At 48.7% G+C, this 23,356-nt stretch overlaps 1 protein-coding gene across 1 annotated transcript in view; it reads right to left on the reverse strand.

Annotated features, from left to right (window-relative positions):
• Nucleotides 1–23,356, reverse strand: part of PIWIL2 (piwi like RNA-mediated gene silencing 2) — a 217,895-nt gene that overhangs the window by 140,135 nt on the left and 54,404 nt on the right. The window contains exons 9-10 of the mRNA XM_044276975.1: nucleotides 18,703–18,783; nucleotides 17,849–17,962 (exon numbers count right to left, since the gene is read on the reverse strand). Of these exons, the coding sequence (XP_044132910.1) occupies nucleotides 17,849–17,962; nucleotides 18,703–18,783 (195 nt within the window). The remainder of the gene's footprint in view (nucleotides 1–17,848; nucleotides 17,963–18,702; nucleotides 18,784–23,356) is intronic.

Genomic DNA, 23,356 nt, shown 5'->3' on the forward strand with positions numbered 1-23,356 from the left:
AGGGGCATATTGAGTCCATGAAAGATTGAAATTTTTGTTCCACGTTAGCGGAAAGGGAGACTTTGTGAGAAAATACAAAAAAAAAAAAAAATAAAAATTTCCGCTAACTTGTGCCAAAAAAAAAATAAATTCTATGAACTCGCCATGCCCCTCATTGAATACCTTGGGGTGTTTTCTTTCCAAAATGGGGTCACATGTGGGGTATTTATACTGCCCTGGCTTTTTAGGGGCCCGAAAGCGTGGGAAGAAGTCTGGGATCCAAATGTCTAAAAATGCCCTCCTAAAAGGAATTTAGGCCGCTTTGCGCACCTAGGCTGCAAAAAAGGGTCACATCTGGAATCGCCGTACTCAGGAGAAGTTGGGCAATATGTTTTGGGGTGTCATTTTACATATACCCATGCTGGGTGAGATAAATATCTTGGTCAAATGCCAACTTTGTATAAAAAAAATTGGAAAAGTTGTCTTTTGCCAAGATATTTCTCTCACCCACCATGGGTATATGTAAAATGACACCCCAAAACACATTCACCAACTTCTCCTGAGTACGGCGATACCAGATGTGTGACACTTTTTTGCAGCCTAGGTGGGCAAAGGGACCCACATTCCAAAGTGCACCTTTCGGATTTCACCGGTCATTTTTTACAGATTTTGATTGCAAACTACTTCTCACACATCTGGGCCCCTAAATTGCCAGGGCAGTATAACTACGCCACAAATGACCCCATTTTGGAAAGAAGACACCCCAAGGTATTCCGTGAGGGGCATGGTGAGTTCCTAGAATTTTTTTATTTTTTGTCGCAAGTTAGTGGAATATGAGACTTTGTAAGAAAAATAAAAAAAATAAAAATCATCATTTTCCGCTAACTTGTGACAAAAAATAAAAAGTTCTATGAACTCACTATGCCCATCAGTGAATACCTTAGGGTGTCTACTTTCCGAAATGGGGTCATTTGTGGGGGTTTTCTACTGTCTGGGCATTGTAGAACCTCAGGAAACATGACAGGTGCTCAGAAAGTCAGAGCTGCTTCAAAAAGCGGAAATTCACATTTTTGTACCATAGTTTGTAAATGCTATAACTTTTACCCAAACCATTTTTTTTTTTGCCCAAACATTTTTTTTAATCAAAGACATGTAGAACAATAAATTTAGCGAAAAATGTATATATGGATGTCGTTTTTTTTGCAAAATTTTACAGCTGAAAGTGAAAAATGTCATTTTTTTGCAAAAAAAATCGTTAAATTTCGATTAATAACAAAAAAAGTAAAAATGTCAGCAGCAATGAAATACCACCAAATGAAAGCTCTATTAGTGAGAAGAAAAGGAGGTAAAATTCATTTGGGTGGTAAGTTGCATGACCGAGCGATAAACGGTGAAAGTAGTGTAGTGCAGAAGTGTAAAAAGTGGCCTGGTCATTAAGGGGGTTTCAGCTAGCGGGGTTGAAGTAGTTAAACAATGGTTTATATAATGTATCATTTATGTGCAACAGTGTGTCATATATATATATATATATATATATATATATATAAAAATAATTTAGAATATATATTTTATGCCATGTATATTTCACTGATTGGATATAACCTTAGGAATATTTAGAAAGTATTAAAGTTATCTTCCTACTAATTGTGTTTCATGAGGAGAGCTGAATATTATTAGCCAGCCATGTGGGCAAGTTAATGAACACGGATGTCAAGTAAAACTGCCATTGTGTCCATTGTCCCTGATGAAACAGTAGAAGATGGTGATTCCAACATGTCTAGAATATGGGTAATTAAAAGTGTCAGTAAGAAACCCTTAATACGGATGCATATTGGGGAGGTTAAAAAGGTCATGTGAATGTATTATTAGGTATTTAGAATTAATGTTGAAATTGTTATGTGGTACAACAGTGCCATCTAGAGGTAGATTGACAATATTATATTATTTTATAAATAGTTTTCTCCAGCATATCAAAGGTTAAGATTACATCATAGTAGTATTAACATACGTTACACCCTCCTCAGTTGATTGGGAGATCATAATCTAGGAGGTGGTAACGTAAGATATCAGGGAGGATAAGCACTGCTGGATAGGAACATAGGGGGATGGAGATCAAACCATCAGATCAGATCAGATCATAAGAAAGGATATCAAAAGAAACTTGAATTATATTTTGACCACTAGAGAATTCCTGAGAACTGGTCCCATCCGAAACTCTGCCTATCCTTGACTTGGTAACGTATGTTATACTCTTTGCTTGTGATATTAATAAGATATTCCTCTCAGCATATAGTCAAGAGTTCCCATACTGTGGGAACGTATGGTGTTAAACACCTCCCTAAATGCTTGTTGTCCTCTTAGCAAAGATGCATATTGCTAATGGGAGATTAGACATTATCTGAGTAGAGGAAAAACTCTTGGAAATTATATTTCCATAGTCTGATTGCCAAGTGGGGTATAATATCATATTAAAATAATTTATATTTTTGATTGTCATAGGCTGAGACAGAGTCAAGGGACAACATTTATTGTTCCTGTATTAATCAGTGTTTTTGTCATGTTATAACCTGTTGGTAAACAGAAAATCCTTAGTTTCTCTTGATGTATTAATTATTGGTCTGTTTGATAAAGATATAGCATTTACATCTTATCATATGTAACCTTAAATAATTCTGTAGTGGTGAAAAAGTGATGGTGGTTTACACCACCATCTAGTGGTGATTTGTTGATACTGCGTCGATTTGTCTATCCATTGATCTTATGTCTGTTTTATATTGGATTTTTACTCATTTATAAATAAATTATTACATATATTTTGCATAATTGATTGCCCCTTTGTTTTCATTAATTGCATAAATGAAATTTAGAGTCTCAAGATAAAAGGAAAGGCGTTTTATGTCCACCTAGTGGATTTCCTGACTGATTTCCATATTTTATTTTTTATATAAAATATTTATATTTTATATAAAAGATATACCTCGACAGTCCTGGGAGTGACCTGAGGACGAGGAGGAGGAGCAGGACATAGTTGTGACACCCCGAGGTCGTTTGCGGGACCTGGTGTCTGAACATGAGAGCGCACGTCTGTGGAGGGGCAGAGGCGGCAGCAAGTTGGGCAGGCAAGCGGTCCAGCAACTCCACCATGGATTGGGAGAGTCGGGCAAGGTTCCCTATGGCTTGCGACAGGGAAGAGGCCATCTCAGGAGGGAGCGACACAAAAGGGGTGGTAAGGGCGTCCTGAGAGGGCCTGGGGACAAGGCACTGCGCACAAACAGGGTCAGGCTGACCGCATGGCAACTTTTTATTAGAACGGGCGCATGTAAAATACGTGGCGAGCCCGAGGGGGGGCTGGGAATGGGAGTCTTATCTGGAAGTGGACATGAGGGCTGAGTGGGAGCCTGAAAAAAACATAAAAAGCAGCCAGCCAGAGGCTGTCCTACCGGACCCCAGGTGCTGTGTCCCGAAGATGTGCTGCAGCAGCTGCAGAAGAGTGCAGGAAGGCTGCTTGACTGGGATAGAAGGACAGAAGACCCCTCCCAAGAGCCGAGCGGAGAGGGGCCAAGAAAAAAGCCCAGGAAGCAAGGGTGGGGGCGGGAGAGGATGCAGCCTAGGCGAGGAAAAAGTGCACCATCAGCGGGTAGGAACTGCGGGAAACTGGGGGCCCTCTGGAAAAGAAAAAAAAGAGGTGGTGGGTTCCTGAGGAGGAAGTAATGCCCAGGGAGAGGAAAAACGGGGCAAAAGGTGCACCTGGGACCAGAGGACAGGCCAGAGAAGATGCTGCATAGTCCCCTGTGACCCAAGAGACCCCATGGGGACACAGGGGAGAGTACTTACTGTCCGACGTCTTCAGGCGCCACAGGGTCACCCCTTAGGCACACTTGCACTTACGATTTCCGGCACGCCCCTGCGGATGCAGTAATGGGGGACTGGGTGACCAGTGAGATACAATAGTACGTGCCCGCAGAGGGTGCTACTAAAGGGGAGTCCACAATGAAGCCCCAACCTGCAGCAGGCAGAGGCCTTCGGCAGAAAAACAACAAAATAAATAAAAAGAGAACATAAAAAAGCACCAAGACCTGCAATAAAAACAGAGTAGGTCATATCTGCCTCCGACGGACACTAGACTAAAACTAGTTAGTTTAGTGTCTGTGCAGAGGGTATACCCTCAGACAGCGGCACTGAGTCTTTCACTCACGCGGTCTGACAGGAAGAGTGTTTTTCATGCATCTGGTTTGCTTCTGCTATGCTTTAAGTGGGTTTTCAATAAAGAAGAGGATTTTTTGTATGTAATGTATTCGGAAAGACTTCAGGCCCTTCCACTTTTTTCACATTTTGTTGTGTTACAGCCTTGTGCTGTCCAGTTGGATGGGGACCGTCGGGGGACAGCCATTTCCAGGTCTCTCCAGAGATGTTGGGTTCAGGTCAGGGCTCTGGCTGGGCCACTCAAGGACATTCACAAAGTTGTCCCTAAACCACTCCTGTGTTGTCTTGGTGGTGTGCTTAGGTTCATTGTCTTGTTGGAAGGTGAATCTTCAGTCCAGTCTGAGGTCCAAAGCTCTCTGGATCAGGTTTTCTTTTACTTTGCTCCTTTCAACTATACCTCAACCCTGACCGGTCTCCCTACCCCAGCCGCTGAAAAACACCCAACATATAATGCTGCCTCCACCATGCTTCACTGTATTGGGCAGGTAATGATCAGTGCCTGGTTTCCTCTAGACATGACGCTTAACCCTTTCGCTACCAGCGCTACATGTGCAGCGGGCGCCATGGCCGGTAGGGTCTCTTTCAAACAGCAGAGACTTGCGGCTAATTGCAGTGACCGGCAATAATGCCGATTGCGGTAATTAAAGGCTTTAGATACCGTGATCAAGTGATATCCTCGTGCGGCCAAGGGAGGAATCTGTAGTTGCGCTGAACACTACGAGCCTCGCTGACGAGGCTGACAGTGTTCATGCTGTAATTCTTATTTTGGCCACCAGATTGCAGGCCAGGATAAGAAATAAGCAATTTTCAGTGTAAATCCAATTTTAAAAATCCATGACAACAAAATGAAAAATGAAAAAACAATTTACAGGCTCATATTTGAGCTTCAAAAGCATCATAAATAAAAAAAATGATATATATTATAAAATATTTATAAATAAATTAAAGTTTGAAATCACAGTATAATGCAAAAATAAATACCCAAATAACAATAAATATAAACATCATGGGTATCACTGCAACAGAAAATGCCCATACTATAAAAATGTTTTAAAAATTTGCCATTTTTTCATTGCTTCTCTTACCTAAATTTTTTTTTAATAAAATGTGATCAAAAAGTCATGCACACTCAAAAATGGTATCAATAAAAACTACAAATTGTCCCGCAAAAAATGAGCCCCTAAACAGCTCAGTAGACATAAGTATAAAGAAGTTATGGGGGTCAGAATATGGTGATGTAAAAAAAAATATATATATATATTTTTTAAATCAAAGTGAAATGAATTTTTACACTAGTTAGACATAAAAAACCTATACATATGGGCTATAATTGTAATCGTACTGACCCAGGGAATGAAGAACATTGGTCAAATATGCCGCAAACGAAATGCCGTGGGAACAAAACCCGTAAAACGGTGGAGGAATTGCGTTTTTGTTTTTTTTCCAATTCCACCCCATTTGGAATTGTTTTACCGCTACATTTTATGCCATAATTAATAGTGGCATTAGAAAGTACAACTTGTCCAGCAAAAAATAAGCCCTCATATAGCTATGTGAACGGATATATAAAAAAGTTATGGCTTAAGGAAAAAGGAGATTTTTTTGTGAAACTCACCTGTAAAATCTTTTTCTTGTCTTTTCCATTGGGGGACACAGACCATGGGTATAGCTTAGAGGTATTAGTAGGAGGGACACTATGCAAAAATAAAAGAGAGCTCCTCCTCCTTGGGCTATACCCCCCAGGCTCCACCAGGAGGAACTCAGGCGTTGCAAAAGCAGTAGAAGAAGGAGACAAGAAAAAATAATGGAAGCCATCGGATCAAAGCCCATGAGGTCCAACCACAAACAGAACTAAACTGAAAAAAAAAAAAAAAAAAAATCGCTCTCCTGCAACAGGCAGAATGGGTGGGAGCTGTGTCCCCCAATGGAAAAGACTAGAAAAAGATTTTACAGGTGAGTTTCACAAAAAATCTCCTTTTCTCATACTTTTTTCCATTGAGGGACACAGACCATGGGACATCCTAAAGCAGTCCATGGGGTGGGAAAAAAATATCGGCACTGCCAGGAGGAATGTCTAACGGTCAAACAGGAACCACAGCCTGCAAAACCCTGCGGCCAAAGACAGCATCAGACGAAGCCAGTGAATGTAACTGATAAAACCTCGTAAAAGTATGTAAGGACGACCAGGTGGCTGCCTTACACAGCTGAGACGCAGAGGCACGATTGCGCCTTGCCCAGGAAGCCCCCACCGCCCTAGTGGAGTGAGCGGTAATCCGAGCCCGGGGGAACCCTACCACGAGCGCAATAAGCCGCGGAAATAGCCGAACGGATCCATCGCGCCACAGTGACTTTGGAGGCCGCCAGACCCCTACGAGGTCCCTCGGGAATCACAAAGAGGGAATCTGAACGGCGGACGGAAGCGGTAGCCGTGAGATACAGTTTCAAGGCCCGGACGACATCCAGGGAATGGAGAGCGCGTTCCTTGGGGTTTGCCGGAGAAGGTCAAAAGGAGGGCAGGACAAGATCCTCGTTAAGGTGGAAGGGAGAGACCAGCTTGGGCAAAAAGGAGGGAACCGGGTGGAGCACAACCTTATCCTGGTGAAAAACCAGAAAAGGCTCCTGGCAGGAAAGAGCGGCCAGCTCCGACACCCGTCTGATGGAAGTAATGGCCACAAGAAAGACTACTTTCCAGGTGAGAACAGTCGGAGACCTCTCTCAGAGGCTCGAAGGGGGCCGTCTGCAGAGCGTGCAGGACCAAAATAAGATCCCAAGGAGGCATAGGGGGAACATACGGGGGAACCGAATGTGCCACCCCCTGAAGAAAAGTCTTCACAAAACCCATAAGAGCAAGGGACTTCTGAAAAAAGATGGCCAGCGCCAAAACCTGACCTTTCAGGGAACTCCGCGACAGTCCCATCTCAAACCCGGACTGAAGAAACGACAGCACCATCGGGATGGAAAAGCGAAGGGGAGGGAACCCCGAGTTCTCACAAAAAGTCAGGAAGGCCTTCCAGGTACCATAGTAAATCCGGGAGGAAGCCGGCTTCCTCGCACTGATCATGGTACTAATCACTGAATCCAAGAACACCCTCTTCTTCAGGATGGCGGTTTCAACAGCCACGCCGTTAAACGAAGAGACCGTAAATTCCGGTCGAAGAGCGGGCCCTGAGACAGGAGGTCCTTTCTGTCGGGAAGAGGCCATGGGGCGTCCGCCAGCATCCGAGCCACGTCTGAGAACCACGCGCGTCGAGGCCACTCTGGGGTGATGAGAACGGTCGGAATCCCTTCCGCCTCGATCTTGCGTAGAACCTTCTGCAGTAGAGGAAGCGGAGGGAAGATATAGAGGAGGCTGAAGTCCTGCCATGGAGACACCTAGCGCGTCCACCCCGTACGCCTTCGGATCCCGGGCGCGAGCCAGGAACACCGGGAGCTTGTTGTTGAGCCTGGACGCCATCAAGTCCACATCCGGTAGGCCCGGCCGCCCACCTAGTGTAGGGGGGTTAATAAACAGCATGTCGCCCCCAGCAGGGGAGACAGAGGACAAGAGAAGGGGGAGAAAGGTGATTCTGTCCAGGGGAAGGGCAGGAGGCACAGGTACCAGTGGCCGAAATCCGAGGCACGGGCCGGATACCCCGGAACGCGAGAAGGGAAAAAAACGTTCCGGCGGTCTGGACGCGATCTCTATCTTGTAACCAGAAGTTACAATCTCTAGAGCCCATGCGTCCTGAACATGAGCCCTCCAAACCTGCTGATAAGAGAGCAGGCGGCCCCCCACCACGAGGGGTGGGGGTGCCCCTTCATGCGGAAGACTGCTGGGAGCCGCAGGGAGGGCCGACTGTGCCCTCGGACGCCAGGAAGGCTGGGGCTTGAAGGAGGGCTTCTTTCGGGAGTCCTGTGACCCCCCTGCGGAGGAAGCAGTCCTGTTAGAAGAGAAGTGGCAAAAGGACTGGTACCGAGAACCGGAAGACCTAGTCCGAAAGGGGCGCTTAGACCTAGGCTGGGGAAGAGGAGTGCTCTTGCCCCCTGTAGCGGCCGAGATTAACTCATCCAGTTGAGCCCTGAAAAGTCTGGAACCCTCAAAGGGGAGGTTAACAAGGGAACGCTTGGAGGAAGCGTCAGCGTCCCATACCTTCAACCAGACCTCCCTGCGCTGAGTGACCGAGAGGGCTGAAATGCGGGCAAAGAGGGAACCAATGTCCATGGAAGCCTCGCAGAGGAACTTGGAAGCCTGAGACATCTGGAGAACCAAATAGTGTGTCAGCAGATGCATCTTGTTCCGCCAGGTCTTGGTGATGGTGCTGCAACCACACAGAGAGCTCTGGCCACCCATGCCGAGGCAAAGGCAGGTCGCAGAGACAAGCCCGCCAGTGAGAAAATGGATTTGGACAGAGAATCTAGGCGCCTGTCCACAGTGTCCTGCAGAGAGGAGCCGTCCAGGACAGGGAGCGCCGTGTTTTTGGCTTACCTAGCTACCGGGGGATCCACCTTAGGGGGATAAGACCCCTAGATAAGGTGGAGATCCGCCGCTGGTGAGTGCGCTGCGATTGTAAGTAGCGGCACCGGCGCCGCTCTGGTAACAGACATGCGGCCGGAAAAAAAGAGAGACAGTATTGTTGCGCCTCGATCTTGTGGTGCGCCTGCCCTGATAAAGTGCCTCCATAAACCCCAGCGCCCCAGGAAGAAGGAATACACCCCACTCCCCATTAACCCAGGCGGCCCATAGGTCTTAATGCAGAGGCAGGGAGGGAGGGGGGCATAGAGGATTGCAGCCATACTTATCTGCTCCTGCAGTCTTCTCCCTCTGTCCTGTACCAGCAGGGCTCACCTCTTCAGACATCTGACTCACCCGAGTTCAGTGCTCTGGATGGAGGGCAGAAGCAGGTGACCCAGGGGCTGGTGGGATGCCGGAGCTAACAGGTCGAGCCTGGATCCACTTGACTTCCGGGAAAAAAAGGAGGCAGCCAGGCAACGTCCGAAAGACGGCGGCGGTCACTCCACGGGGGACCAGGAAGGCGCCATGCCGACCTGTGTCCCCATCTAGAAGAAAATAACAAAAGGGAGTAGAAATAAGTGACATCCTCCTTCAAAGACACTAAGCAAAGACTGAGTTTCTCCTGGTGGAGTCTGGGGGTATAGCCCGAGGAGGAGGAGCTCTTTTATATTTGCATAGTGTCCCTCCTACTAATACTTCTAAGCTATACCCATGGTCTATGTCCCCCAATGGAAAAAAGTACGAGAAATGTCTTTAGTGCTAGTGTGGGCAGGTAGGTCATTGACAGGGGCCATATGCATTGGGGCTTGAGCCCCGGATCTTTTGAGACCCTAGCAACGCCCCTTCCCTGATATATATACCATACATGGTTATTATATCTCCCTCAGTCTTTTTTTTTCTAAAGTGAATAATATCACAGAAAAATATAGCTACCTGTTTTAAAATTTAACTTTTACTAAATGATATTTTAAAAGAGCATCATTCCAAATATTCCATGATATTATATTTGTAGGCCAGACTAAAGATGAAGCGAAACCCACCTTTAGCATCAGGGTAACAGAAATACTTGTTGGTAAGAAGGTAGAGAAGGAAATGGCACTTACGATTTGAAGATGTTCTTGTAAGATAGATGTAATACAGGTGCGATCTGAAGGTTAGATATCCTTATAGGTACCTGGTAACTAAACCCTTTACTTACTCCTACATGACCCTAAGATGCTTTCTCACAGTGGGCTGCTTGTTTTGAGGACAAGGTAGATTGTCCTATAAATGATAGTGAAAATGTCCCGACTCGTTTCCCCAAGTAAAGACTTGGTTCGTCAGGGGACTTTATACTAGATTTTCAGAGCCGAAGGATAGTGGCTAAAAGTTCTGGCGGTAACAGAGGCTGATGATATGCAACCTCTTGTATATTGGGGCAGAGTTTAAATAGCGAGCTTTTGGCGCCACATGTTTAGTAATGCCCCCTCTGACTCATGGATGAGTGATGCTTCAGTGGGTGTGTTACTATGCCGGTGTTCTCATTGGTGTTAGAACTAGGTACCACGAAGGTGACGTACCTGTTAGCCGGCCCCGCTGTTTTCTATTACTCCGATACCCTAAGTCACATCCGGTCATGTGATCAGAAGTTTTGGACATCATGTGATCGCTACTTCCTGTCTGTGGAACGCAAACAGATGCCGTTGCCGATCCTGAACTCCCTATTAGATGACAATGAACAAACTCGCGGCCTAGGTCCTTTTACCGACTTAAAACGAAAGAGTAAAAAAAAACACCACCACCCCAGGATACTCTAGTTATAGATTTATTTTGTAAACTGGTGACAGACCAACTGACTAAATTAGAGAGATCACAGAGTACTAGAATCAGTAATTTTAGTAAGGATGAGATGCAGGCCCTTATAAAGATGGAAAAAGACCCTAATATTATACTTAAACCATCTGACAAAGGTGGAAATGTGGTTGTAATGGATCATAATACATATCGGGATATGTGCCTGTGTCTATTAAATTAAATCACATGTTATGCCATCTTACCGGCAACCCTACGGCTAAATTTAACATGGAATTAGAGACCATACTGATTCAGGCACTTGATGATAAATTAATATAAACGGAAGAAATGGGCTATATGTTATCCATCCATCCCCAAATTCAAACTTTTTATGCGCTCCCCAAGAGCTACCCACCACTATAGGGACGACCAATCGTCTCTGGTATAGACTCCATTACGTATGGTGTTAGCTCCTATATTGACAGAATTCTGAGACCCTTTGTGCTCTCTCTGCCGTCCCATATTAGAGATACCACAGACTTACTACTCAAAATTGAGAATATTGAAGTTGCAGATACCATCTATCTGGCCTCTATTGATGTAGAGGCATTATATACCAGCATTCCCCATTCCTGGGGGATTACTGCAACAAGACATTATCTGAGCACTCGTGGTACCCAATACCAGCGCCATTCCGAATTTGTCATCAGAAAACTACTTTCTTTTTGAAATTTTTTGGGGGAATTTGTTTTATCTTACAAGAACATCTTCAAATCGTAAGTGCCATTTACTTCTCTACCTTCTTACCAACAAGTATTTCTCGCCCAGTTTCCTTGGGGGACACAGAAGACCTTGGGTATAGCTCATCTCCATAGGAGGCGTGACACTAAGTGAAAACTGTTAAGCCCCTCCTCCACAGCTATACCCTCAGCCTGGAGAGAGAGACTGCCAGTTTTTAGCTTAGTGTCCAAGGAGGCAAGACACTCCCTGCTCTGCAGGGCTGTTTTCTCCTTGTTTTAATTTTTGATTTTTACTTTTTTCTTTTCTTTTTGTTCCAGAACATCAGGGACAACAGAGACGCACTAGACCTCTCTGTTTCTCCCGGGGTCGAGCTGCGCCAGTGCCGGTCTTCCGCACTGCTGCCTCCCCCACAGAAGGCAAGGTGGATCAGGGCAGCCCAGCTCCCCTACATCCCGCCAGCGCAAGGGTCGCCCGCACGCCAAGTCCCTCTTCCAGCGTCCTGCCACTACGGTGCCAGTAGCTGAAGGGGCGACCCTGCTGGAACGGACCGAGGGTGAAGACGGCTATGGTGAGAGATTGGCTTCTCCAGCCCTACGTTCCCCCCCCCCCCCCCACCCCGGTCTCCTGCGTGCCTGACCCCCATACTGACAGGGCCTCTGGACCCTTTTGTCCCTGCTAGCCCTAGGCTGGCCCCTGGCTGCCACAGGGTGACATTCTGCTCCCTCTCCTCCCATGGGACATTGGCACCCTTCTCCCTGCAAGAAGAATGCCTGGGGAGCTGCAGAGGTTCGCACCTAGCTGCCCCTGACGGAGGGGTTATGCAGGCTTCCACCCTCACAGACCCGGTCTCAGGGTCCCCCTCCCTCTTACCGGCCACTGCTTCAGGGCCAGAGGGCCCGCGCCTTGCTGCCCCTGACCCATCACGGGCACCGGTCCGGTCAGCACTAATATTCCGGTGCGCCGCAAAAGATTTTAGGCTCCACGGCTCCCGCGGCGGGCCGCCATTCCAGGCCCCCTTACTCTTCCGGCCGGCGGGGTGGGCTCCCGCGGCCAGCGAGCCGCCATTCCGGCCCTCCTGTCTCTTCTGGCGGCGGGGTGGGCTCCCGCGGCCGGCAAACCCGCATTCCGGCCCCTGTCTCCATTCCGGGTCCCTGTCTCTTCCGGCCGGCCGGGTGGGCTCCCGCGGCCGGCAAACCGCCATTCCGGGCCCCTGTCTCTTCTGGCCGGCGGGGTGGGCTCCCGCGGCTGGCATTGGGCTATGCCCCAGCAGGTGCCGGTCGGCGGGGCTCCGCTAATTTGGTCCCAGGCTTCGGCCTGCTGGGCCGCAATCCCGACCGGCCCGCGGGGTGGGCTCCCGCGGCCGGTTTGAAGCGCCGTTCCGCCTCAGGTCCCGGCGGTATGACGGGCCGGGCGCCGCAATTTAGCCCCCGGTTTCGCGGCCTACTAGGCCGCAATATTCTGGCCTCTGGTGGAGGGGGCGGGAACTTCTCCAGGCGCGAATTTTTCCCGCCTGGAGGTTCCTCCGCCCCCAGGGGATCGCACGCCGCCCTCCTGGCCGGATCCCTGTTAACCCTTTGGGTGCAGGCCGGCTCCCAAAAATGGGTCTGTTTAGTTGGCCCCCCTTTTTTTCTCCTGTCTCTCAGGGCCCCTATATGGTGGCTCCCCTTTAGCCTCAGAGGCTGAGTTTAAATAATGAAAAAAAAAAAGAAAAAAAGAAAAAGAAAAAAAATAAAAGAAAAAATTATAATAATTATGATTTCTATTGGGCTGCGCAGGACGCTGCAGCCTCATCAGTAATGCTGCATGTCTGCATGACCTCTTTCCACAGGCGGCATGGTGTTGCGCTCCCAGCCTGCGTCGCTGCTAGGGCATTTCCCCTTTTAGGCGGTTTTCTTGCCTCTTCCAGGATACGGCGCTGGCCAAGTGCATTCGGCCCTTCTGTAGGCAGCATTCATCATCTCTCCAGTTTTGGTGCCTGCCATGTGCATCCCCCCCCCTCCTAGGCGGGCTACTGCACTCTCCCTGGCTGGCCATGTGCATGACCCCCTTCTTAGGCGGAATGCTGCACCTTCACCGGATACGGTGCTGGCCTTGTGCACGACCCCCTTCCATAAGCGGAACGCTGCACTCTCTGGATTTGCTGCCGGCCATGTGCGTGACCCCCTTCCGTGGGCGGAACGCTGCACTCACTGGATTCGCTGCCGGCCATGTGCGTGACCCCCTTCCTGGGCGGAACGCAGCACTCTCACTGGATCTGTTGCCGATCATGTGCATGACCCCCTTTTTTAGGCGGAATACTGCACTTTCACCGGATACGGTACTGGCTATGTGCACGACCTCTTTCCATAGGCGGAATGCTGCACTCTCGCTGATGTGCTATGATGTACTTATGTACTATGTTATTATGCTGCACTCACTGGTTTCGCTGCCGGCCATTTCTTAGGCGGTATGCTGCACTCTCATTGGATTCCCTGCCGGCCTTAGGTATGCCTCCTTCCCTCAGGCAGCATACATACATCCCTCTGTCTTTGGGTGTTTCCTCGCAGGTACGTTGCTGGCCACGTGCATGTACCCCATACATGGAAGGGTGCTTGCACTCTCGCTGGATCCGCTGTCGGCCATATGCATGACCCCTCTTCCGTAGGCGGTGTACGCACTCTTGCTGGATTCGCTGCCAGCCAGGGGCATGCCTTCCTTCCTCAGGCGACATGCACGCATTCTTAGTGCCTGTGTTTGTCTCTCGCCAGTTCGTTGCTGGCCATGTGTATGACTCCCATGCATGGCGGTGTGCTCGCACTCTCCCTGGAGGAGATGCTGGCCATGTGCTTTACCCCCTTTTTTCTGGGCGGTGTGCTACACTCTCACCGGATACATTGCTGGCCATGAGAATGGCCCTCTAACATGGGTGGAACGCTTGCACTTCCATTGGATACGGTGCTGGCCTTGTGCGTGACCACCTCTCACTTCAAGGGCAGAATTTGGCACGCTCATGGGATTCACGGCTGTCCTTATATGGCTTTGCTGGACTTGTACATGTCCCCCTTCATTGGCAGAGTAGTTACTCTCTCGCTGAGTTCAGTGTTGGGTGTATTATTGCACACTCATTTAATGCTAGGATACCCCTGTGCATGTTCCCCTTTCACTAGGTGGACCTCCTGCGTTCCTGCTGGTTTATAGGGTATGTCCTGCTTCTCTGAAGTAGGTACGGCCTTAGGCATCACTCCCTTTTGGGACGGGTCTTTGCACTCTTGCCGACTGCAGTTGGCCAGGTACAATTTCCCCCCTTTCGGGGTGGACTGATTGGGTTCCATCGCATGCTATACTAGGTTTGTGCATAACTCCCTTTCAGGTTGCACTTTGCAATTCCGTACATGCTGTGGCGCTCTGGGACGAGCCCCCCTTTTTTCTAGGTGGGTTGGCCTTCTCGCTGCTTACGGAGCTGCTCGTACGTATGCCTCACCTGCTTCCTGCGGCATACCTTTGTTTCTTGGGAGACTATGCTTGCCGCCAGCCTTGCACTCGTCCCTAGGGAGTTCATTCTGTCCTCCTGACCGGACAGGCTCTATTTCTCTCTGCTGCACCGAGCTGGGTGGTGCTCATTCATTTAGTTGGCCTTTCATTCCAGGGAGTGTTCGTGGGTCCTAGATGCATGCCCTTTGCGTCCTTCTGCGGCATTGCTTCCCTGCGCTAGTGGTCACATGGTCGAGAGTGCTGTTGTCTGCAGCGCCTTTCGAATTCTTCATTGGCTCTGGCAGGACTGGGGTTCCCTTGCCTGCCGTAATTTCCTCCTCTTCGGATGCAGTGTGGTATGAGTCCTTCCTCTTGGCGCCTCTACGCTTCTGTCTGATCTGCTACCGGGTTCGGGCTGCTCTTCTCGGGACGGTCACCCAACTTCTCTTGGGTGCTGGATTACCCAGGTCCGGAGGACCTCCGCCTTGGGTTCTTCAAGGTATTCGCCTTCTGCGAGGCGGTGGACCGGGCGTCTCACAGTGTAGCGGGTTCTGCTTTTGAGCTGTCCTGTGGCTTCCCTGTTGCCCACTCCTCCTCCTTTCGGTTGGAGGGTGTTATGTCGGCCTCTGTCTCGACTGCCTTATTTCGCCGGCTTTGTTTGGCTCCCGCTCTATACAGCTCACTCCGATGTGGCTTCCCGCCAGACTTCGGAGGCTGTATTTTCACTGTCCTCCCCTCTGGGGTGAGCATGGTTGTTCATGTGGATGGTTCCGGTGTTCCTTTTGGCCTCGTACTGTCTCCCTTGTTCACGCTGGCTGTATTAGCTGTGTGCCTATTTACCGAGTCTACCGCGTTCTGTCCTCCCGCTGAGTGCAGATTGCGTGGCCCATTCTAAGACGATGGTCCTGATGTAGACTTACCTTCTCGATAACTTGGGGGGACTACCTTTTCGGTCCAGATTGTCCTTTGATCCCACACCGGGGCTGTACAACGTGGTTACATCAGCATGGACTTTAGCCTGCCTTCTCCTGGCATCTGGCGGATCCTTTGGGTTCTTTCCATCTGTCCTTCTGCTCCCCCATTCGGGTGGATACGGGACAACGTTGTTCGAGGGCCGACGGGGCTAGTTTTGTCGACCCTTCTGCCCGTGTTACTGGTCTGCGCCTGTTCACATTGGGTTTTCGCCTGCTTGCCAGGCGACTCCAGCGGGTTCGCTGCTGTCCACTCCTGGCTGTGTCTCGTCCAGGATCTGTCGTAAGACTTAGGGTTTTTTTGTCTGGGGTTCTGTGGGAAGCTGTGCATTCCCCACTCTGAAGTTCTTTCCCCATGGTTCTGTCTTTTACTTGAGGTGTCAAGTGTCGGCGCTGTTCTTCCTCTTCCAGCGTTCCCGGCCTCTGGGCCTGCCAAGGCCTTCTTCCTCGGAGTGGCTCTTTGGTTCCTCTGTACTGTCCTTCGGTACCGCCCTGGGGACTATATCCTGAGCTCTCGGCGCTCCAATCTTGTCCTTGGAGCCGTTACAGGAGTTCTCTCTACCCCTTCTGTCCTGTACGGTTGTGTTCCGTATCAGTCGTGTCTCTGACGGTGCCGGTATGGCCCCTTTTTTTGTTACGAGCTTTCTGTCTTTTCCAGGACAGGGCTGTTCTGCATCCTGTTTCTTCCTTAAGGTGGTGTTTGCCTTTCGTTTCACCGCCTTACCTATTTGGACATTGTTTGGGCCTTGCCGTTTTTTTGCTTGGAGATCTCCGACTCTTGCAGACGTTCGGCCTCTTGGGTTTCCAGGAGGTCTGTGCATGGGGTTGATAGACTCCAGGGTGGTTTTCCTCCGCTTGATCAGATTGGCTATTGCTGAGGTTACCGCACCAAGGGCAGGATTCTGTCTTTGGTGTCACCGTTCCTTTCACCAGAGCGGTCGGTGCCTCCTGGGCCGGAGGCATTGGGCTTCGGCCGTGCATTTGGGCACGGCGGCCACAGGTCTGCCTTGCACGCCTTGCTGAGTTCTACAGGGTGCATACTCTGACTTTGGCAGCGGCTGCCTTGCCCCGCCTGGGTTTGCAGGCGGCGGTTCATTGATGCCTTTCGGGTGCTTCACCTTGGTGCTGTGGTCCCTCCCCCTTTTGGACTGCTTTTGAACGTCCCAAGGTCTTCTGTGTCCCCCAAGGAAACTGGGCGAGAAAACGAGATTTTTGTATAACTTACCAGTAAAATCTCTTTCTCGCTCTTTCCTTGGGGGACACAGCACCCACCCATTCATTGTTTTTTCTCTGTATGTTTTCCGAGTTTTTGTTACCCGTTGGGTAGTTGGCTTGTTGGTTCCTTGTTGGACTTTGCCTTTTCTCACTGCTTGGACACGCAACTGGCAGTCTCTCTCTCCAGGCTGAGGGTATAGCTGTGGAGGAGGGGCTTAACAGTTTTCACTTAGTGTCACGCCTCCTATGGAGATGAGCTATACCCAAGGTCTTCTGTGTCCCCCAAGGAAAGAGCGAGAAAGAGATTTTACTGGTAAGTTATACAAAAATCTCGTTTTCTGTTACCCTGATGCTAAAGGTGGGTTTCGCTTCATCTTTAGTCTGGCCTACAAATATAATATCATGGAATATTTGGAATGATGCTCTTTTAAAATATAAGTTAGTAAAAGTTAAATTTTAAAACAGGTAGCTATATTTTTCTGTGATATTATTGATGATAGCCTACCACTATAATATATGACACTGTGATTGTGTTTCTAAAGTGAATAACCCTAATTTTAATAATCTTTCAGGGTACTGTAGTCCACCCATTCCAATTATTACTTTAGTTGCCCTCCTCTGAACCCTCTCCAGCTCTGGTATGACGGCCTTGTTCACAGGAGCCCAGAACTGTACACAGTACTCCATGTGTGGTCTGACTAGTGATTTGTGAAGTGGCAGGACTATGTTCTCATCACGGGTATCTATTGATGCAACCCATAATTTTATTGTCATTGTCCTCGGCAGCAGCTCCCTGACACTGGTTTTTACAGTTAAATTTACTGTCAACTTAAATACCTAAGTTCTTTTCCATGTCAGTGTTACCCAGTGTTTTACCATTTAGTATGTACGGGTGACTTGCAGATAATTAAAATACAGTATTGCTTCAGAGACTTTAGGAGCGGAGGCCTTATCAGCCTATAAATACATACCAGGACATTTAGTCCTATAATAAGTGATACATAACTGTATGAAGAGAACTTACATGATGTCCAGCACAGAATCATTCCTAATAACCTTGTGGGTGACATCAGCTAGAAGAAACAGGCCTCCGTCTGTTCTGCGTATACTGACGGCATATCCTGGCCACACCTGCAATCTAAGACACACAGCACGTTACAGCAGTTCAGCCTTAGGGCATGGTTAGGCACTATGGATGGCATACATGTGATATCCTTTACCAGTCTCTCACTACTAAGCCACTATGAAAAATTACTGCAGCTTCCATTACTCTGCATGGCAAATGCTCGGCTTTACTGCTGGGATCAACTTGAGCTCTAGGAAATAGTTTTTCAACTTGTAAATGCAACCCTGGCAGGATACACCACAGGTCAAGGACGAGAACAGAATAAACTGCCAATGGATCGCATTATGTGTTGGGGAGAAACTCTGTCAACGAATAGCCGATAAAGGGTTTGTCCCATCTTGTCTGTATTATGTATGTATACCCCTTTTCATATACAGCGCTATGGAATGAATGGTGCTTTAATAATAAATAATAATCTTTCATATTGGAGGCATATCACTAGGATAGAACAGAGCCCACAAAGTGACAGGAATGCTAAAAATAGCTGGCGCTTGCTCAGTTATTTCCATAAGCCCCACAGAAGAAAAAGTGGTGGCCACACTTGCTCGCTGCGCTTCCTATTCATTTCTATTAGAATTCCAAAAGTAGCTGAGCGTGGTGCGCCCTCCGTCAATTTGCGGGCTCCGTTCTAAGCATAGCCACAGGTTCAAGAGGTGGGACCCGCACCTATCAGACATTTGGGGAATATCCTAGCGATATGCCCCAAATGTCCAAGATAGGACAACCCCTTTTAATCTAGAGCAACAGCTTACCTGTACTGCGGCAGTACTGTGGCACTTGTGGGGTCATAGAAATCTCTAGCAACCAGCTTCATATCCAGAATTTTCATTACTCTAGAAAATAATGCATACTTATTATCCAAATAAAAACAGTAAAACAAAGAGAATAGAACAATATTCTCCCCATGTATGTCTTATTTATAAACCCTAATACACTACAGCCAGGGGTGTTGCTATAGGGGGTGCAAAGGTAGCAGTCGCAACCGGGCCCAGGAGCTTGAGGGGGCCAAGACCCTTGAGCCACAAAGGAAGACACCGGTATTATTGAAAAGAAAGTGCATGCTGGGAGGGCTCTGTTCTACTTTTTGCACTGGGGCCAGAATCTTCAAGAGGGAAGGGGTTAGGTCAAGAATTTGGATTGGCGCGTTTCAATTTTTGCCTCAGGCAGCAGGAAAGCTATGTGCTCCCTGCCCCAAAGCACTGATGGAAGGAGGGCCCAAGCTGAACTCTTGCATGAGCCTTTAGCTACGCCCCCTGAGTACAGCCCCAAATAGTGTGGTATTCTGAATGCTAAAAAAGGACCTCAACAGCAGCCGCACAGGGATGAAGCCTTCCACGACGGCATCAACACACAAGCCAAAAGTGGGGCTTTATAACGTGTGTGTGTGTGTACAGGAACAATAAAAATCCTTCGCCCTAAAGAAATAAAGTGCAGCAGCCATGTTAAAGAGGAGCGTACCCTCCTCTCCTGACATGCCTGTTTCAGTAACTACCTGCATTCCCTATGTAATAATAAATAAGGAGCATATATTCTTATGACTCTATATTGACCCGTTCCTCTGATCTTTCCTACTAAAAGTTATGAATTGCCAGCAGTCTGCAATGAAGGTCCAGCTGGGTGTTACCAGTTGAGAGGGTGCCCCTGCATAGTTTGACACTGGCGGAACTGTTTGGATGGTGTCAGACTGTGCAGGAATAAGCCCCCCACCAAACTGGTAAACCTTGATTGCAAACTACTAGAAATTGATTCTGAACTTCTAGCAGGCATAATAAAGGAGATTTTTTGTGAAACTCACCTGTAAAACGAGATTTTTGTAGAACTTACCTGTAAAATCTCTTTCTCGCTCATCATTGGGGGACACAGAGACCGTGGGTATAGCTATGTCCTCTAGGAGGCGTTGACACTAGTAAAAGCTGTTGTTAGCTCCTCCCCCGGCAGCTATACCCCCTCCAGCCTGGAGAGAGAGCTTCAGTTTGTGAGAAGCAGTAGGAGAAGCAAGTAAACCAACGAAAAAACGTGGAACAGCAACAATGCCAAGAACCAAACCAGGTTCAAACCAGCAACAACCACAACTGTGGCCGAACAACAATACTGGGTGGGTGCTGTGTCCCCCAATGAAGAGCGAGAAAGAGATTTTACAGGTAAGTTTTACAAAAATCTCGTTTTCTCGCCCATATTCATTGGGGGACACAGAGACCGTGGGACGTCCTAGAGCAGTCCACAGGGAGGGGAAAAAAACACAGACCCATGGAACAAGCGCCCCTGTATATAAATAAGAACTGCCGCCTGCAAGACCAAGTGGTCCAAAGACGGCGCCCGCCGAAGCATAAGAATGCATCTGGCAAAAGTTTGTGAATGCACGCAAGGAGGACAGTAGCCGCCCTGCACAACTGCGTGACTAAACTTTGAATCATCCGAGCCCAAGAGCGCCACCGCTCAGATGGAGTGAGCCGTGACACCGAAGAGCGGAACCCTGCTCCGGGTGCAGTACGCTGAAGCAAAAGCAGATGTGCAATTGACACCCTGGAGGCCGCCAATGCCTTGCGAGGATCCTCCGTGATGACAAAAAGGAGAGTCCATACACCGGAAGGAACTGGAGGCTGGCAATAAATCGTCAGAGCCCTGACAACGTTCAAATGATCTAACTCCCGTTCCCTAGGGGTTGAAGGGAAGGGACACAGTGATGGAGGACAGTTTCTTCATTGAAATGGAAATCAGAAACCACCGTCGGAGAAAGGAATTAACAGGCTGGGTAACCGCTTATCCCTGTTAGAACCAGGAGGCTTTCCGCAAGAGAGCGCCCCAAACCGGACACCCGTCTGATGGGTGTGATAGTCACCAGAAAAAACTACCATCCAGGACAGGAGTTGGAATGACATCGTCCGCAAGAGTTCAAAGGGAGAATTCCGGAGCGCTGAAAAGACCAAGTACAGATCCCAAGGCGGTAAAGGAGGACGGTATGGAGTAACCATATGTGCCATTCCCAGAAGGGAGGTATTATGGGCCCCGGGAGGGTCAGAGGACGCTGGAAAGGATACCAGCGCCGAACCTGGCCCATTAAGGAACCGAAGGCTAGACCAAAAATCCGGAACCGAAGGATCCACCCCTGCTAAAGGGAAGCTCTCCACGTAAACGGTAAGTGGTCCACCAACGTCCCCCGAGCCAAGAGGCTTGTGGGGAGACCGAGAAGCCGGCTGATAAATAAGTGAGAAAAAGACGCCTGAATGAGGCATGACCAACCGCAAGCCAAGGAAGCAATACGTTGGATAGGAGAAGTAGAGACGATAAGGAGTTCCGTCAGCGACCGTGTACTGACAGTCGATCAGACCAAGATGAGAGCAAAACTCCTACCTCAAGGAGATCCATCAACAGTCGTGACAGCACCCCCGCTCAGTCTGGCGTGGCGAGTCTCTTAGTCTAGCCACGGAAAATGCATGACTACATCGGACTGACATGGCAGTCACTAGTCAAGTCCTCAAAGAGGTAGTTGTGGATACGGGTAGTACACCCAGAACCAACTGGTAGGAATCACCTGTAGAAGGGGAATATGGAAAACATCACAGCCCAACAGTTCCGGAGCAAGACTGGAAGAAAAAGGGAAGTAGTAACGTAGGAGCTACCAAGGTTTGCGGAGTGGCCGTGAACCCTGAGCCAGAGAAGGAAAAAACAGAAGGAAAAAAGTGGCAGGGCGAAGTCCATTCCCCATCTGAGACAGGCACTACACAGAATAAGCCACCGGATAATAGTGGCAGTGCCATACTCCGCCTAAGGAGGAGGCCATGCAGCGTCCGCCACCGAATTTGGCGTTAGAAGAATAGTCACATGATGAAGGAGCCGTGTGGGGGGAACCAGAGTACGTAATGGCTACTCCAGGACCCCCGTACCGTAGGAGTCGCAGCGTGTCCCGCCAGCACAAACAGAGAGGCAGACTAGAGTCTGTAGAATCCATGGTCTCATACTGTCCCAGGGAAGGAGAGCTAACCTTAAACACTCCACCTGGGAAGGGCGTTGAACAGGAACCACCGCCAAGCCCGCGACACCGCCGAGCCCACTAACTGAGGGATCGCCCCGCTGCAGCGTCTGCGAGAGCTAGTACCAGCATAAAATCTAGAGTCAGTGAAACACTGGACATGCTGGAACGTAGAGTCAGCGAAACACTTGACATGCTGGAACGTAAGCACAATATTACGTGCCATGGAGTACGCACTTGTTGAGACACATTGAACAGTGGAGGGCCATGGAGATAGGGGACGCTAGGACACATGACTGACGCTGGTCAACCCCCTGAGGAGAGAGGATGTCATCTCCATGTTCCAAACCGGCACTGAAGGAAAAGGACACAACGTGGAACAGCCACAGTATCCACTGGCGGCACTGAAATACCATTAGAATAAGAAGACAGGGCACCAGCGAGTATTGATACTCGCTACGCTCCACTTGCAGAAGAAACTAAGCATCTATAGTCGTGGCGTAGATGAAGTGCAACATCCAAGATGTGTACTTATTACCCACGGTAGTGGAACATTCGTGGAAGGGGCAATGTTGCAATTATCCCACCAATGAAAGGAGGAAAAGCTTACGGCAAGTACCGCACTCTGGAGATCCCTGCAGAGCAGGGAGGTCTTGCCTCCTATTGACACTAGAAAAAACTGAAGCTCTCTCTCCAGGCTGGAGGGGGTATAGCTGCCGGGGGAGAAGCTAACAGCTTTTACTAGTGTCAACGCCTCCTAGAGGACATAGCTATACCCACGGTCTCTGTGTCCCCCAATGAATATGGGCGAGAAAATATTTTTCTCGTCTTTTCCATTGGTGAACACAGACCATGGGTATAGCTTTGGCTACCATTAGGAGGAGACACTATGCAAAGAAGAAAAAACAGCTCCTCCTCCACTGGCTATACCCCCATGCTCCAACAGGATGACCTCAGTGCGTGCAAAAGCAGTAGGAGAAGGAGACAAAAAACAAATAGTAATAAATAAAACAGAACCGAGGAACACCGCCATCAAGCTGTTAACCATAAAGGTCCCAATAGATAGAACAAACCCCTCCTGTAACAGACAAGAATGGGTGGGAGCTGTGTCCCCCAATGGAAAAGATGAGAAAAAGATTTTACAGGTGAGTTTCACAAAAAAATCTCCTTTTCTCGCCCATTCCATTGGGGGGACACAGAACATGGGACGTCCTAGAGCAGTCCATAAGGTGGGAGACCAACACCTCCAGAAGAAAACGTTCAATGGTTAAACAGGAACCACAGTCTGCAATACCTTGCGCCCTAGGGCAGCATCAGCCGACGCCAGAGAGTGCAGCTGGTAGAACTTGGTAAAGGTATGCAAGGACAACCAGGTGGCCGCCTTACAAAGTTGTGATGTAGAGGCTCGATTGCGCTTAGCCCAGGAGGCCCTCACC

This window comes from Bufo gargarizans, chromosome 2 (genome assembly GCF_014858855.1).
Source record: "Bufo gargarizans isolate SCDJY-AF-19 chromosome 2, ASM1485885v1, whole genome shotgun sequence".
In the NCBI taxonomy this organism is placed as follows: Eukaryota; Metazoa; Chordata; class Amphibia; order Anura; family Bufonidae; genus Bufo; species Bufo gargarizans.